The sequence below is a fragment of the Lemur catta genome, chromosome 18, assembly GCF_020740605.2.
Source record: "Lemur catta isolate mLemCat1 chromosome 18, mLemCat1.pri, whole genome shotgun sequence".
NCBI classification, from domain to species: Eukaryota; Metazoa; Chordata; class Mammalia; order Primates; family Lemuridae; genus Lemur; species Lemur catta.
In genome coordinates, this window is record NC_059145.1 from 4,852,007 (window position 1) to 4,869,511 (window position 17,505).

A 17,505-nucleotide genomic window follows, 5' to 3' on the forward strand; every position below is an offset into this window, starting at 1 on the left:
TCGCAGGCTCTACAAAGCTCTCAGATACCTTTCCCCTCCTTCTGAGACCCTGGAGGGACATTTTCCCTGGGAATGCAGTGCATGATTTCCCTCACAGAGGCAGGACGTGACGACTTCCTTGTTTTGTTCTAGCCATCTTGATTCTTATAGCAAAGGGCAGAGCACGCAGCATATGTCTTAAGGTGGAAGATGGGTGCGCTCCTTCATGCATGAGCCTCCTGGGCTCAGCTTCCAGTCTGTGTTTGGGGGCCTTTATATCTGAGACCAAGACACTTTACAGCAATTGTCACTTTTTGCAGGGGAGGTGAGATCATCTGCCATTTCGGACCATTTGCTGCTACCTGCCAGGTACATGGCTCATTCTCAACAGCTGTCTACACCTCTACTTTCAGAAATGGAAGACAGTGATAGTGGGAGGCCTTGGGAGAGCATGCAGTGGCTGGCACCATCCTATTGGCTGAGCCTGGCTGCAGCATGGGGTATTTCGAGCGTGGCCAAGAGGAGAACCATTCAGGCAGGCCCCACCTGAGGGGACGGGATCCTGAGGCGTCCCTTTGCCCTCTCAGATAAAAAGGATTTCAAGCCTCATTGAGGTTCCTTCCTGAGGCAGTTCATCGGTGAGAGGTAGAAATCCTCTCATTGGCATATTGAAATCAAACCAATGCAGGCTGGCAACTAACAGCTGGTGTCTGCTGGAGGGAAGGGGGCAACACAAGCAAACAATCATCTTTAGAGAGAGGCTCAAGTGCTGAGGGACTGGAAATAAAGAGAGCACCAGGCGTTTTTTAGGAATTGGTGGTGCGGGAGAAAAGAACAGGAAAGGGGCTGGACTAGGGGCAGGGAGCCATCAAGGAGGAAAGAAAAAGCAGAAAGAGAAGGAGAGCGGGAGAAATGGGCTTTCCCTGGGTGAGGGTGGTGGCATTTCTCGGCATCTGCCTGCACAGCCCCCCATTCCCCCCTGTGTCTTCCGCATGGAGCAGCCGAGGCTCCTGGGAGGACGGGGACAGGGTGGGGTGGGGGGTGGGAATATAGCCACCAGCAGAGCTCAGCTCCAGCCCGGGGCCCCTTTTGGGCCATCCTTCCCCTCCCTGGGTTCTCTGTCTTCCCCAAATATCCAACACGTCCCGTCTCCTATTCCTTCCTGTAGCAAAACCTCCTCACCAGGAACAGAATCTGAAATCCATTTAGACTGTGGTGGGAAGAGCTGAGATTGGAAAGTGTATGCTTCAAGGGGCGTTTGCACTTCAGTAAGGGTCAGAGCCCCCCGATTGGAGAGTGGGGTGGGAAAGGGCAGACTCCAGGCACTAGACAGGGAATGCTGCTTAGAAGTCACTGACGTTGCCTGCGGGAGGTGGCCAGACCAGTCTCTCTGACTTTCAAGGTGATGACCTTGAGCATTGGGAGCAAAGGGACCAAACACATGTGCCTCCTGGCTGAGGAGATGCTTTTGACAAAGTCTTACGGGGACTCCAGTTTTAGGTTGTTTTTCTCTGGTAGTGGGATTTTAAGTTTTCTACTCATTTGTTGGTTAGGTGGTTGGTTAGGGGCCAGCACCCTGTGACTCAGCCGCTTCTTCAGTGCATCTGTGTGGTGGCCAGTCAGTGCGTCGTCCGCAGTCCTGGTTTGGGGTAACAGGAGTGACTGAAGGGTGTACCCAGACCCGATACACAGCACGGCTGGGGAGGACTGAGTCTGAGAAGCACAGAGCAAGGCGCCAGAAGCAGAAGCAGACGAGGGAGGGGGGGATCGCACAGGCCATTTGCCAGCTGTGTGTGCAGAGGCAAATCACTCAGCTCCTATGCCTCAGTTTCCTTATCTGTATTTTGGATCTATTAGTAATAATAATACTAATACTTCTGGTGTAGGTCAGTGCTTGGTAGATAGGAAATACTCAATTCACGTTGGGCTTTATGACTGTGGGCGCGCGCACACGCACACCCTCTCCTGCCCTCGGCTCAGTGATGGGACTCCCATGGATGTATCACCACAGAGAACTGCGGTCCCTCCAGCACTTCCACAGTTCTGGAACACACTGCCCCTGCCCCCTGGGAGGTGGCAGCCTCCCCCATCCAGGGAAATAGAAACAAGTGCTCCTCCTGCGAGGCTGCCCCTGCCCTGGCAGTGGCACCTGTCTCATGACCTGTCGAGGGAGGACCCCTAGGCAATCTTGACTAATTCCTCAGAATCCGGCCCATCCAAATGAATACACAAACACGGTGTGAGGGCTCTCCTTTTGGAAGGCACTAGCTGGATGCTGATATGCCCTCCTGGCTGTGCCCTCGCAGGGCGCTAATCTGGGTCTGAAGTCCAGGAGAAAGACTGAGGCACAAAAGAGAAGAGAAGGGATGAGGGAAGTCTGAGAAAGCACACAGCCAGGGTGGCTCCTGCTCCAGAACACTCTCATGCCAGCCTCTCAGCCTGTCACAGACGTTCCCATCAGAGCCACTAAGGGTGAGAGGCCAGACAGCCCAGCCAGGGCTTTAGCCTTGCCTGAGGCCTCTGCCCATGCTGGGAATTATGTGAATAATGACTCCAATAACTGCCAGCCAGCAACGTGGCCAGGCCCTCTCCAGGGAGACCCAACCTGCCTGCTCTGGGGCCCCTCCTCAAACACGTGGGGCTGTCCCAACCTGCTCCTCGGCCATCCCCTCAATGCAGGCTCCAGGAGGACAGGACCACTAGCACCTGCCCACATGCCTCCTAGACCACTGCCCTCCCTCCGCTGTCAGCCGGGGCCCTCGCCTGCTCCTCACCTCACCCACGCACATCCCTCTGGCCCTTCCTCTGCTGCCGCAGGGCCCTGAAGCTTTTAAAATCCTTCATCCACACCTTGCCAGTGGTATTGCTGACAGTGTGGCCAGGGGTCTTCAGCCACAGGACACAAGGAACATGTGCCACGCCAAGGTCTTCAGAAGGAAAGCCCAGTGGGGGCAGAAGCGGAGACAGAGGGGGCAGGAGAGAGAAGCCCCCATGGCTCCCTCTCTGGGGACATTGTGATGGGATGAAAGGTGAGGGATGCAGTCTCAGGAAAAAGTCAGAGAGTGAATGTTTGGAAGGTGGACAGAGAGGGAGGAGGACCTGGCCACCCATGGTTTCTTCCATTTTTCAAGCAAAGAGATTGAGGCTCAGCCAGTTATGAAATCTGCCTAAAATGGAGAGGTTTGTATGTGCCCAAAGATTCAAAGGCCACACCCCACTCTCCGACTGTGAGTTGTTACCCTGGGACTCAAAGGGACATCAGAGAGGAGAGGAGACGGCCCTTGTCAGAGCTGGGGCTGGGTCTCCTGGACCACAGGTGGGGAAGGGGTGGCCAGATGGGATGACTCCATCACTGTGGCCTGGAAGGTGCTACAGACACAGGGACAGTTACCAGCTGACCTTTGGGAGACACCACCTGAGGTCTCAGGCCTGGAGGAAACTGTCCCAGGATGTTGTTGGAGGTGGCAGGCAGCCACACAGCATGCACCCGGCTTCCAAATGAGAGAACTCTGTGTTTGTTCCTCTGTTTTGTGGACCTGATGTTCCAGGCCAAAGGCAAGTGGGAGCAAGGTTGAGTAGGTGGTGCTGAGGCTGGGAGAATGAAAATACATCTGAGATCCTTCAGAGATTTCCGTTTGTTTGGGGAAAGTCACTAAATGCAGAGGAGGGGGGTGCTGAACCCTCACACACTGTATGGCTCTATTCCTGGCTCTACACAATAAACACGTCAGAAGCTGCTTCCTCTGGGACCCTTCAGCCCTGTCCCCTTGCAAGGCCAGTGATGCCATTAATGGTGTTGCCTAGTAAAATTAGAAGCAGCTGTCACATCCGGCCATGGTTTAAAGAAGCCAGGCACTAAAGCTAGTAAGGAATTCAAGAATCACACAAAAAATAACTGAGCAGCAAGAGATGTCAGTCCTGGTGGACTGAGCTCCGGCTCCCTGCACCACTCCAGCATCTCTTTGTTCCTGTCCAGGTGGCCCTACTGCTAACGAGAGATGGCAGAGTTCCCAGTCTCCCTGGACTCCTTGAAGACAGTGTCTCTGCCCAGAAGTCTCATCTTCCTCACACACCTCCTCCTCCTGCTCCTCCGGCCTGAGGAGCTGTACACAGGTAACGAGCCTGATCTGCAGCCCAGACAGCCAGGACATGAGCACCTCAGCTCTGCCTACGCCTCCTGCCAGGTGCTCCCCAGGGCTGAGGTCTTATAACATAGTGCCGGGCCATGCCAGATGCTGAAATATCAACACAAGGTTTCTATTCTGGGTGTTAAACAGCTACTGCCCCTGAGCACCAGGCAGCTCTAGAGTGCTTCTCCTCAACCTCCCCACCCCCAGCCCCTCTACACAGTTCCCCAGCACCCCAGGGTCCACAGGCGCAGCAGTGAGCACAGTGGGAGGGTGCCAGGAGAATCACTGCTCTGTGTTTGTGCTGAACCAGTTGGTACATATTTTTAACTCCACTCCCTGAATAGCTTTTAGAAGGCAGCAAAGACCTCACTGGGTCCTACCATCTCTCATGAAGAAGCAGCCAACAGAGGATGTAAACTATAAAGCAATAATGATTCCCTCATCACCTGGGCTGGAAACTGGTGATACGAGGGTGACTGCGCATAGCCCAGGTCCCCAAGCAGTTCGTAGTCAAGGGAGAGGGATGGATGTGACCTAGATGGCTGCCCAGTTATGTGACCAGGGCTGCAAGAGAACAGACTTTGCCCTGCTAAGCCAAGGAGAGCCCTGGAGGGAAGGCACTGTTTAAGCAGAGCCCTGCAGCATGCACATTCTCCAGGAAGATGACAGACGGAGGGTAAACTGAGGCAGGGTGTACCCAGGGAAATAGCCAGACATCAGTGTGTGTTGAGAGACAGCTGGAGCAGGAAACATGTAGAAAGGTTAGTGGATATTCACCCTGTGGGCAACAAGGGGCCTCAAATAGTGTGAACAAAGGAAGGCGCCTCCATTTTAATTGTGCACTCTCACTTTTTCCATGACAATTACTTGTTTAAGAGACCTGGATGGTTGTACTTAGAGTGTCTCACCTTCCTCGTTTGAATGGTTTTCAATAGATTCCTAAGCTGCAAAGAGATTGGATAAAAAAATTTTATTTGCTGAGAGTTGCTTTTGGCTGTTCTGACTTCTCATCCTAGAGGAGGTCAAGGTGGTAGGCCCTGGGGAACCCATCCTGGCCCTTGTCGGGGAGGAGGTGGAGTTCCCCTGCCACCTGTCGCCCTACCTGGACGCTGAGCACATGGAGATTCGCTGGTTCCGGAGCCGCGACTCCGACGTGGTCCACCTGTACCGTGAGCGGCAGGAGCTCCCCGGCCCGCAGATGGCCCAGTTCCAGAACAGGACCAAACTCATCAAGGACGACATCGTGGATGGCAGCGTGGTCCTGCAGCTTCATAGCGTCGTGCCCTCCGACGAGGGACTGTTCGGGTGCCGCTTCCTTTCCAGCGACTTCTCTGGCGAAGCTGTCTGGGAGCTGGAGGTAGCAGGTGCGGGGCTGGCCGTCCCCAGGCGGGCAGGAGACACAGCCGCTCTGCTCAAAAGGAGACAGAGAATCTCAGAGAAAGGGAAAATATGTAATTTTTTAAAAACTATTACAAACTGAAAGGGATAAGTCCATTAGCAAATGAACAAAAGAAACAGTTCACAAGAAAATACACAAATGGTGCTCAAACATATGAAAAGTTGATTATTTTTACTCATAATGAGAGAAAGACAAATTAAAGCTACATCCAAATGCAATTCTTTACCTATTAGACTGACCATCCAAAAGTTCTTCCACACGCCCTTGGTGGCGCTATGGCGAGCAAGCCCTCTCGTACATACGGTGTCAGAGGAGTTCAAAGTTGGGAAGTTCCAGGGCAGGGGATTTGGCAATGCCTGCGAGGACTAGCTGTGCGTCTCCCTCTGACACAGCAAGCTCACCTCTAGGAATTTGCCCTGAAGGTACATCCCCAACACCTCCAATGTGAAAAAGACATATTATAAATTTAATTTCTGTAGCATTATTTATAATTGCAAAATAGTGGAAGCCACCTAAATGTCCAAGCACGAGAGCTGAGTATGATCCACCTACCTAATGGAGTCGTAGGTACTGTGCAGCTGAAAGAATGGGAGATGCTCTACGAAGGGATGTGGAGTGATTTCTAGGATGCATTGTTAAGAGAAAAAAGCAAGATGCAAAAGAGGTTCAATAGTATATATTTGTGTTTGTAAGAAAGGATAAACATTGCAAAAGGAACACAGGAAGGATAAACTAGAAACTAATGAAATTGGTTAACTAAGGGGGGGCGTGATGGAAGGGGAAGGATAGAGAAAGGCCTGGGGCACTCCTTCCTGGTACATATTCTTACACGGCATTGATGCTTAAACCATATTAATGTTTTGTGTATTCAACATATAAAGCTAACTCCATGAGGAGGAGATAAAGGAGTGCCTATAACACAGGCACGGAAATCTGGTGGGATTCAAAAGAGATAGAAGATTCACAATTCTAATGTATTACAATTTCGGGTGAGACTATTCTTCATTCTAGGGGGATTGTCCCTTGCATAATATGACTAAATCCCAGTAGCCCTTCCCCACCAAGTGACCCCATCATATTTCCAAATGTCCCTCAGGGGTAGTACTGTCCCCACATGACACCACTGATTTAGACTGTCATTTATAATCCATAGATGGGGGACTGCGAACCCACACATACGTTATGAGCAGTCACAGTTCGTGATGCTTTATGGTAACTATAAATGGTGAACTTCATGCACAATTTTCAAGAAGCCTGATCTTTCCCACTCCTCCTGCCTCTCCCAGGGCTGGGCTCGGACCCTCACATCTCCCTTGAGGGCTTCAAGGAAGAAGGCATTCAGCTGAAGTGCAGCTCCAGTGGCTGGTATCCCAAGCCAAAGGCTCAGTGGCAAGACCATCAGGGACAGTGCCTGCCTCCAGAGTCTGAAGCCATCATCCAGGACGCCCAGGGCCTGTTCAATCTGGAAACATCTGTGGTTGTCCGAGGGGGATCCCACAGCAATGTGTCCTTCTCCATCCAGAATCTCCTCCTGAGCCAGAAGAAAGAGTTGGTAGTCCAGATAGCAGGTCAGTGGTTGCCAAGTCACACTCATCTTTCCAGTCATCAGTTTCTCCATGTGCATTAGCCCAGAGGCAGTCCATAAAGACACAGTGGTACTGGGCCTGGCTGCATGTGGGCTGGGCTGGCCTTGACAGCTGAAAAGGCAGCAACTTGGATACAGGAACATGCTAAGAATAAAACTGACATCCCAAACAGGAAGTAGGGGAGGCCTCGGAGAGCCAACATTTCTGTGCCAAAGGTCATGCATTAAAATTCAAGAATTCTACACCTTAGAGGTCATCATGAGAGCCCACGTTCCTAATTTCATCCCTCAAACAATATTTATTTAGCACCCACGTGTGCCCCAAGTCCCTGCCCTCAGGTTCTCATTCCAGTGGAGAATATAGTGGGGTCAGGGAAGTAGATGTTTAGACAATGAGATGAAGGTGAGGTCATTGTGTATTATCAAACTCTTACCATGAGGCACCCACCAAAGGGTTTCATGTTCATGGCTCTAATTGTTTTAAGTTTTGAGGACAAACCCAACCTATGGACCATTTTTCACATCAGTCCAAATCAATAGTTATATAATTACAACAGAAAGAAATGTCACCCTTTGATATAGTCAGGCAGATACAACCCACTGAGTACATGTTCTCGAGATGAACAATAACTTGTCTTCAAGTAGGACTTAGCAGCACACAATTTATTATAAATCCCCCTAGTAATTGGGGTGGCCATCTGTGTTGCTAACTGCCTTTATCCAAAGGAAAAACAAAGCATGTGATGACTCTAGGGCAAGCATGTAGTTACAGCTTGGAGCCAGGCACCTGAGCTAAACTCCTCTGAGACTTGGATCTCCATGCGGTATTTTCTCCTTGATGTTTACATTTCGGAGATATAGCCCTTAAGAAAAACATTCTTGAGTTGTGGCCGGCATACATAGGGAAAGAGCTTACAAGTCTTCTAAAGTAAATGAACTAAGAAAAGGAAAGAAGAGGGAGTCTTTTTCTCATTTTGTACCAGGCAAAATACAATAGTTTCTTTTTAGTTATTTATATAAATTTAAATTTATATTATTTATATTTATTATTAAATTTATATAAAATGAATTTATATATAAATGTTTAGATTTGTATATATTTGTATGCGTGGACCCCTTTACAGAGGGCATGAGTACCATGGATACCTGCAGGAAGGGCATTCCCGGAGAGGGGACCACATCTGGCTGTTAGCAGAGCAGCAAGGCCAGAGGGGCAAGGGTGAGGATGGCAGGTCAGAGGGACATCAGGCCCTGAAGCCCTTGTTCTCAAACTTGAGTCAGTGTTTCACAATTGACGAGTGGTGAAAGAGCAATCCATTGTGATCCAGTATGATACAATAAAAATGCACTGGTAGAAAAATAAAATTAAAAGCCAAAATAACACTGACTTGAATTATAAACCAGACACAAAAGGAAAAATATTGTATGATTCTGTTTATATGAGGCACCTAAAGTAGTCAAATTCATAGAGATGGAGAGTGGTTGCCAGGGGCTGGGCAGAGCAGGGGTTGGAGAATTATTGCATAATGGGTACAGAGTTTCAGTTTAGGAAGATGAGAAAGTTCTGGAGGTGGGTATTGGTGAATGGACTTAATGCCACTGAACTGTACACTTAGAAATGGCATGCAGAAGAATGACTTTAAGTGGCATGCACTTAAAGATGGTAAGTTTACGTCATGTACACTTTAGCACAATAAAAAACGAAAAAAATGTATTTTTAAAAAGATCTCTGAGGTAAAAGAACCATTTTTTAATAATTAGGTTCAACAGACCCAATAGAGTATTAAATTGCCACAAGGGTTACTCGGCGTTTTTGCCGTTCACCTTCTGGCCACGGTCCAGGCGCTGCGCTTGGCGGGGAAGGGAAGCTGCAGGTCAGCACGCACGTGGCTTTGTTGTCAGTTCTTCCAAAAGTGTGGTGAGAACAGATGTAGAAGCCAAATGTTTGCAAAGAAGCAAGGAGATGACTTGTGGATGGCGCAGCCTGCTCCGCAGCCGGGTGAAGAGTGGCTCACCGGGTTCCCAGCACAAACAAAGCACCGCGGATTCTCGCGTCCTTGAGTCGCAGGGCAAGAGTGGGAGTGTTAGAGCCGGTTCCCCTCGGCCCGGGAACAGAAAGACAGAGTCACTGAGGCTGCAAAGGCAAAGGAGTTTTATTTTATTGACTAGCTCGAGCTAGGGTCCAAGTCCCAGAGCACCAACGCAGTGGTCTCTGTACGAACCAGGACCCCGCCCTGGGGTAAAAACAAAGCTTTTATACTTTTTTTTTTTTGCTGGAGTCTGTTGCTAGTTATTTCCGATAAGAGACTCTTTCCCAAGAGATTCCCTCCCAGGAGATTCTCTCCCCAAGGACACTCGCCCTGCACAGCCGGCCTCCCTATCAGGAAGCCACCTGCGGTGCGGTTTTTTTCTTTTTTTAACTGCATTTGAGCATGGTTTTAGCTCTTTATCGTAACCAAGCAATAAGCAAGCAAGCTTTGTGTACAGGAGCGGAATTTGGCTGTTAGCTATGAGCAAAAAACAAGTCACCATCAAACAAACTGAAATATTGTTTTAGTCCTACTCTACAGGAGGGAGTGGAGGGTGGTCGGCGCTGTGGTCACAGAACTTCCAAGCCGGGTGGGGTGCCACCAGCGCCCGCCCTCTGGTCCCGCTCGCGGCACCGTCCCCTCCCGCGAGGCGAGTCCTAGGGCGCCACCCCGGCACACGCCCGCCCGCGCTCCAGTGCGCCCAAAGGTGTAGCCGGCAACCAGAGGTCACTCGGAAGGTTTTCCGGCACTCGGGGTCAGGGTCATCTTGTGTCTGAGTGTTTAGTGGCACCTAAATAGACACAACTCTCCGTGGGGCGTTTTCCAGACGTTTTTTTACCCAGAGCGTCCCCCTGGAAGAGAGCTTTCCTCGGGACGCTGGCGGCACTGCCGCTGCTCCTGGCCGTCCTCGGCACGCCGGCGCTGTACTTCCTTCAGAAGCAGCGGAGGTCCCAAGGTAGGGGTCGCCGGGGTCCCTCCCAAAGCCGGCTTTGCTCGGGAGGAAAAAGGGGGCACCTGGCAGGAGCTGCACCCAGGGGCCTGAGGAAGCGCCCTGCAGGGATGGGACGTGGAGACAGGCAGGGAGGGCGCCGACTCAGTCTTCTTTCTCCCCTTCCTTCTTGCTTTCAGAAAAGCTAAAGCAGCAGGCTGCAAAGAAACAAGGTAAGCAGCGGGGAGGGCGTTCCGCGCTCGCCTCCCGGCCTAGCAGAAGGCCGGGCGCCCGTCAGCAGGGCGGGAGCTCAGCCCCGGCCGTGGGAGCGGGAGCGGGGCAGCCACGGGGCTGGCCGGAGGCGTGTGATCCCCCCGCCCCTGCCCGGAGACGCCCTGTGCAGCCCAGCCTGGGCCCCTGGAGTCTGAGCACTTCGGGGAAATGAGGCCTTCGTGTTAATCCATCTGTCCTATCTGACTCAGTCCCCAACCGGAGACATTTGACTCTTTTCTTTGTTTTTTGTCTGTTTTGTTTCTCCAGGGAAACTCACAGCAGAGCTGGGTAAGTTCTGGGTGCCGCAAAACAGTGCTGCCTTGTAGGCCTGCGCACGGGGCGGGAGGACCGGTTCAGTGGTTTTAGGCTTCCTTTGGACGGAGACAGACGGCAACTGTATAATTCTTCTGAGCACCCCTCCACCCCCCCGTCTCTGCTTCCACGGGCTGAAATGACGGCTGCATGCCTTTGCGCAGCCGCCAACAAGGTCCGTCTGAGACCCCCAGACAGACCCAGCCAGCTCCTCCCCTGCAAATTAGCTGAATCAGTTAAAATTCCACAATTAAACAATTAAACGTTTACTCCCTCTGGTTCGTCTTCCTAGGAAATCCTTCTCTTTTTAATACAAAAGCCACTAGGAAGGGTGGCACCTATAATTTGCGCCAAATGGGAGTAACTTTTCACATGCACTTTTCTCCCCAGCGGGACTCAGCCAGTTGAAATGGGCGGGGGGCTTGTGTCTGTCCAGAGGAGGGGAGCGTGAACCCAAAGGAAGGAAGATGGAGGGAAAGGCCACCGTGCTGTAAGGGATGAAGCAATCAGACAAAACTGTGAGGTTGAGGAATCTTGTCTCAGTCTTATCTTGTCCTTCAGGGAGAATTAAAAAAACAGCCCTAAGTCATTAACACATAGTCTGAATATATATATAATGTTGCCTTTCCTAGGAGCAGAGTGTGACATTTCAGTCCTTGGTATCCAGTCAGAGGAAGTAATTGGGTATGATGTCCTTCCAGTCCTTTAAATAATGTACCCACTAAGTGACTGTGAGGCTCACACAGGCTGTGTGCTCAGTGCCTGGACTTATTCAGGAGCTCCTCAGGAAGAGCTTGTGATTTCAGGGTGAATGAACCAGCTGAACCCTGGGAAGAAGCACCTCAGTATTAAGGCCTGTGTCCCCTTTGAGGCCCTGTGCATATTTCTGCCTTTGAGCAGATAGGATGGGGCATAAGAATCCTGCAGATGGGCCTCCTTTTCTTAGGCCATGAAGAGGCGAGGACGAAGTTGGGTTTAGTAGTGGGTTGAAACTGAGGAATCTCTTCCTGGTGGCCTAACTGCCTGGGAAAGGTGGTTAATCAACTGAAGGCTGATGTCTTCTCCCTGTGCTCTGTTTACAGAGAAGCTTCAAACAGAGCTTGGTAAGTGATCCCTCTTAGAACTATCTCTTCTCGCCCACATTTTTGCATCTGGTTATCCGTGTATCTTCTCATCGCCCAACCAGGTATGTTGCCCAGGCTGGCCCCCTGCTAGCTGTGTGGGTGGCAGGAGAGAGGGGAGGAGATGGGGCTGGGTGCAAGCTGTGATGAGTGAGCAGGGAAGCTCAGGGCCCTGTTGTTCTAATTCCTGGTTTTCCCTTGGCTGCATCAGACTGGAGAAGGGCTGAAGGCCAGGCTGGTGAGTGAAGCCCGCTCTTTCTCTCTGTTGCTCATATGTCCCAGCACCCCAACCCAGCTCATTCTCATTAACCAACCACATTTCATTCTGGTTTCATTGCACAGCCTCACACAGCATGTGTTAATCTATGTCACTGGGTAGAGGTTATACTCTAGTTTTGCTTTTATATAGTCTTGAGGCCTAAGCACCCTGCAAACCACTGGTTTCAATCCTGGTCGCACATTAGAGTTGCCTAGACTCTAAGTCGCCACCCTCAAAGACTCTGACAGTGAGTGCGGGTGGGTATGTTACTGTACATGTAAATATTTCTCCCCATACCTCCCTCCCTTCCATCCATAAAGCAGTGTAATGTGTATATGTTGCATGTATCCTTGCAAAATGTGAATATGTATTTTGTGCACCTGTATTATAGTTCATGTAAACGACACTTATAGTCCTGTGCTGTTCCTTGCTTTTCTCATGCATCACTGTGTTTAAATATCCATCTCTGCTACCTGTGTGCATTTGGTCTGCTCCTCCTAGCCGCAGAGTGCTCCATTTTAGTCAGCCGCCCTCCTGGAGTACAGGCTGCCTCTAACTCCACACCACCACAAACAACATTGAGTGAATAGCCCCAAACATGTCACTTTATTGCCCTCTGTGGAGATTTCTGTGGGACATATACACAGGACAGGGATTGCTGGCCCATGGGAGGTCTATGCACTAAGTGGGAGGGAGGGATCCCCGAAGGCAGCGCCATCATCCTGCTGTCGCCCTGCATGGAGGCTCTGCGTGCCCACATCTGTGTGAGCCAGCTTTCTAAGTTTGCCAGTCAGTAGAGATAGTAATGCCTCATCTCTTTATATGCTGGTTGACTTTGGAGACTACCTCTTTTGAAAATTGCCAGTTTATAGCCTTTGCCCATTTTCTTCTAGGATTGCTGTCTTTTCTTATCAATTAATAGGAATATATACACATAACATTATTCCTTCTAGTCTGTCATCTGCTATTAGCTTTGTCCATGGTTCCCTTTATTGAAAAGAAATCATTGGTTTTTATAAAATCTAATTCATCAAATTTTTACCTTGTGGTTTATGTGTTTGAAGTTTTGTTGAAGAACTTCCTCATACATAGATTACAGACATATTCTCTGACACTTTTTTCTATTAACTTTATATGTGTTATGTGTAGATTTTTGATCCATCCAGAACTTGCCATTTTATGTGGTGTTGGGTGAGAATCCAGTGATTTTTCTCCATACAGTGAGTCAATCTTTCCAAAGCCATTTATTGCACCACCCCTGATCCTCCATTGATGTGGGCAACCACCTTCGGTGCATATTCCATTTTATAGTATCTGAAAGTATAAGTTCTCTTTCCCCATTTCCACTTCCTTTTTAAAGTTAATAGACCTTTTTAAAATGTAAATTTTAGGATAGATTTATGAAGCTCCTTAAATCCAAAAGTTTTGCATGGGATGGCTTTGAACTTACAAATCTGAGGAGAATCAGTATCTTAATAGAATTGAGTTATTCTACACCAGAGGTATATGTTTTCAAATTTCCACTGGTTATCCTGATGCAAAACCAGGGTTGAAAAATCCCTGCTATCAATTTACCTAGCTCTGAGAATGTCTTGTATTGCTTTTGCTATTTTGTGACTTGGTTATCTCTTCGTTGCAAAACAGAACAAAATAAAACAAAACAGAAATCCACTCAGAATGGCTCACAGTAAGGAGGCCTGTTAAGGGAGGACAGGCTATCTAGAGGGCATCTTGGGATAAGACCTGTGCTCTTCTGGGGCTCCTGGGGACTGAGCCTGGCCAATGAGGGGCTGCGGCTTCATTTCCATCCCTCAGGGCATCTAGGATGCTGAAACATATTCTCCCTACCCAGAGGCTCCCTTCTCCTCCTTTTGCCAACACGAAATCAGTGTGCATATAGCTCTGGTATAACCTACCACTGATACCAGCCCTCTACACAATCCCAAATTGTCAGGAAAATACCATGGTGGACCCAGTCTGGATCCAAACCAGCTGTCACCATGGGAATGGGGTAATTCGATTTGCAGGCATCCCTCATGCATCTTGAGCCTCTCTCAAGGTTCCAGAGTTACTGACTCGAATTTCTGAGCCTCTTTTCTGTCTCTGTTTGGTTTCAGAGTGGAGAGCAGCCCAAAAGTATGCAGGTAACTGAAGCTGAGAAACTGATTTGTGGCTTGCATTGGCTGGATCTTAAAAAGAGAGGTGGAGAGAACTAAGATTAGAGGAAGGGTCTTTCCAGGAGTGAAGTTTGGGGCCTGCACACACAGACACACATGCACACTTGCACACATGACACGTGTGCCTGCATGTGCACACATACACAGGCATACATGCTTGTGTGCACACACATACACGTGCTCCCAAACACACAGCTTCCTGGGTGTTACTAGATTGTTTCCATCTGGCAGGAAGGCTGCTCTCGGCCCTGTTTGCAGGAGAGAATGCAGAGTCTGTAAGGAACCGCTCAGACCTCTGATAGAAAGGATCCTCCGGGTTCCCAACTGTCACATGGGATGTTTTGGGGGATGGGGTAGAGTGCAGGGCACTGGACTAGATGATCTCAAAGGCCCTTTTAAAATCCAAAAATTACTGTGAAACCTAGAGCTCATCTGATGATATCAAGGTCACACAGGGTGGTGGGCCAGCAGGGAGTAGAACCAGCCCTTCCCCTGACCAGGACGTGGCTCCATCAATGAACTTACCTCGTTTGTTATCTCTGGTCTCTGTGGCACTGGTGTGGAATTCAGGGACCTTCCAGTTCAGGAAAGGATAGGATTCCTCCTGCCACTGTCAAATGCTCACGAGTGACTTGCATGCCACTTCAGTCCTGGGGAGGCGGGTAGCAAGAGTGGGGATGGCGGTGACGATTTTGCCCATTGGTCCACCAGGAGAAACTAGTGGTTTGCCTCTCAGGGGAGGACAGACAGGGCCAGAACCGCCCTGGGCAGGCACTAACCCTGTGTCTCTGCAGTGGACGTGACTCTGGATCACGCCTCGGCGCACCCCAGCCTGGAGGTCTCCGAAGATGGCATGAGCGTGTACTCCCGCGGGGTGGCGCAGGGCCCCGCGCCCGGCGACCCGCAGCGGTTCTCGGAGCAGACGTGCGTGCTGAGCCGCGAGCGCTTCTCCGCCGGCCGCCACTACTGGGAGGTGCACGTGGGCCGCCGCAGCCGCTGGTTCCTGGGCGCCTGCCTGGCCGCGGTGCCGCGCGCGGGGCCGGCGCGCCTCAGCCCCGCCTGCGGCTACTGGGTGATGGGGCTGTGGAACGGCTGCGAGTACTTCGTGCTGGACCCGCACCGCGTCGCGCTCACCCTGCGCGTGCCCCCGCGGCGCGTGGGCGTCCTCCTGGACTGCGACGCGGGAAAGCTGTCCTTCTTCAATGTGTCCGACGGCTCCCACATCTTCACCTTCACCGACACCTTCCCCGACGCGCTCTGTGCCTATTTCAGACCCAGGGCCCACGACGGCAGCGAACACCCAGACCCCTTGGCCATCTGCCCGTTGCCGGCTAGAGGGACACGCGTCCCCGAAGAGGACGACAATGACACGTGGTTACAGCCCTATGACCCCTCAGCCCCCGCCCTGGGCCTGTGGTGAGGTGCCCTGGCGACCCTGGGCGGCTCCCGGATACCCGGCCGGCGCTTTGCTCTCCTGCTGCCTCCGAAGTGAGCAAGCGACCGCCCCAAATGCCGCTGAAGCCGCAGCAAAGCGCGGCGGGGGAGATGGGCAACTGAGAGGGACCTTTGCCTATGTAAATATGTACGTGTATGATTTTCTTTAAAGAAAAGAGGCAATTCCAAGGCTCATTTGTGTGTATTGTAGGATTGAGCAAATGAGTAAAAATATACTAATCTTGCCAGGAGCCAGGGTGCCCACCCTGGGCCATGGGAAAGAAACTGGCATAGGAGAAAGAGGGCAGTGGATTAGAGGGATCAGCTAATTGGTATAGTTTTATATTTTTCATATATATATGCGAGCTCTAAAAAGGCCTAGGCGCAAGGACACCTCATAAGCAATGAGTTCACCTGCAGCTCAGATCCTAGTTTTAAATACCATTTCCCACTAAAATGAAGTTGGAGAAACATCTGATTCCAAGCCTGGGGCAAAGAAATTTCAACATGAGCCTTGAACATCTTGTGCTGTGAAGTAAAAATGTGCTCAGAAAGTCGTAGGGACCTAGCAATAGGACACAGGAGCCAGGTTGAAAGGGCTTCACTGACCAATTATGGAACAATTTGAACATAAAAATGCATAATGCCAAAATGGATTATAACACACTGAATAAATACAAAATCTGTGAGTCTTTCTCCTTCTTCCCTTTCCTTTTCCTCTTCATGGGGACTATTTCCATCAGCGCCTCCAGCACCAGGAATGGGAACGGGGTGGTGCAGCGAGCCACTGGGGCTGAGCTTTTGGCCTGAGGGCCCAGAGGTTTGGCTACACACAGGATGGGCTTGAGCGAATAAGAAAATTCACCAAGTGTGCTGAAAGTCAGGTCTTTCCATCAGAGAAGGGAAACACAGAAAATACAGAAAGGGGAAAGGAGAAAATGCTAGAATAACTCTGAGATGGACCGGAATTAGAGATATGATTGTGAACGTGTAGGCTTCACTGTGTGCAGACAAACGGAGCACACCTATACCTGATAGACAGATGATAGATAGATGTGTGAGTGCACGCACACGTGCAGTTCCTAGCTTTGGCTTCTTTGAGGGCTTAGAAACAATAATACCCCAGTACCAGTGAGCACACCCAGCACCCAGAACTTGGTTTTTAGAACTATTTTCTACTTAAAGAAACTAAGGCTCTTTGGAGAAATGGTTGACCCCAGGCCTAGGGCAGGGAAAATACAAGGTGGGTCTAAAAACATCTTGTACTAGAAAATAAGAAAGTGCTCAAAGAATGATGGGGACTTCAACTGGACCGGAAAGCTGCCTCCATTGGCCAAATCTGAACATCAAAATACTTAATGTCAGTATAGGTTGTAACCCCTTAAGTAAAATAGGAATCCATGAGTATGTATACATCCCCACTGATACACATAAATAAATGAATAAAGAAATACATGCGGAAGAAGAGAAAGCTCTTTTGCATCATAATGTACATATTTGGGGGGCAGGAATACCTCAAAACAGCATCACTTGAGGTATTCCTGCCCCCAAAATGCATAAATCATGAGGAAATACCAGACAAACTGGCTGGTACTCTTCAAAACTGTCAAGGTCATGAAAGACAAGGCAAGACTAAGGAATTCTTTCACATTAAAGGACATCAAAGAGACAGGACAACTAAATGCAATAGGTGACTGTGGGAGGGATCCTGGACCTATAAAAAAATATTATTGGGAGAAAAAAGAGACATTTTGAAAGAGGTATGTGGATTAGATAGTAATATGGGATAAATTTTAATCTGATTTTGATGTAGGAGAATGCTGTTCTTTTAAGAGAATACACACTTAAGTATTAAGGGGTAAAGGGATATGATGTTTG

General features: G+C 49.9%; 1 protein-coding gene across 2 annotated transcripts; it reads left to right on the forward strand.

Moving 5' to 3' along the window:
- Positions 1-272: 272 nt before the first annotated feature.
- On the forward strand, positions 273-16,316 carry BTNL9 (butyrophilin like 9). Of its 2 annotated transcripts, XM_045530734.1 has the most exons (11): positions 273-348; positions 3,956-4,092; positions 5,126-5,473; positions 6,795-7,076; positions 9,950-10,078; positions 10,252-10,284; positions 10,592-10,612; positions 11,719-11,739; positions 11,969-11,995; positions 14,134-14,160; positions 14,988-16,316. In XM_045530734.1, the coding sequence occupies exons 2-11, from the start codon at positions 3,978-3,980 to the stop codon at positions 15,611-15,613; spliced, it is 1,629 nt and encodes a 542-aa protein (XP_045386690.1). In that variant the 5' UTR covers positions 273-348; positions 3,956-3,977; the 3' UTR covers positions 15,614-16,316. The 2 variants fall into 2 exon arrangements, with proteins under 2 accessions (XP_045386690.1, XP_045386689.1); XM_045530733.1 differs by lacking the exon at positions 273-348 and having other exon boundaries at positions 3,886-4,092.
- Positions 16,317-17,505: the final 1,189 nt, after the last annotated feature.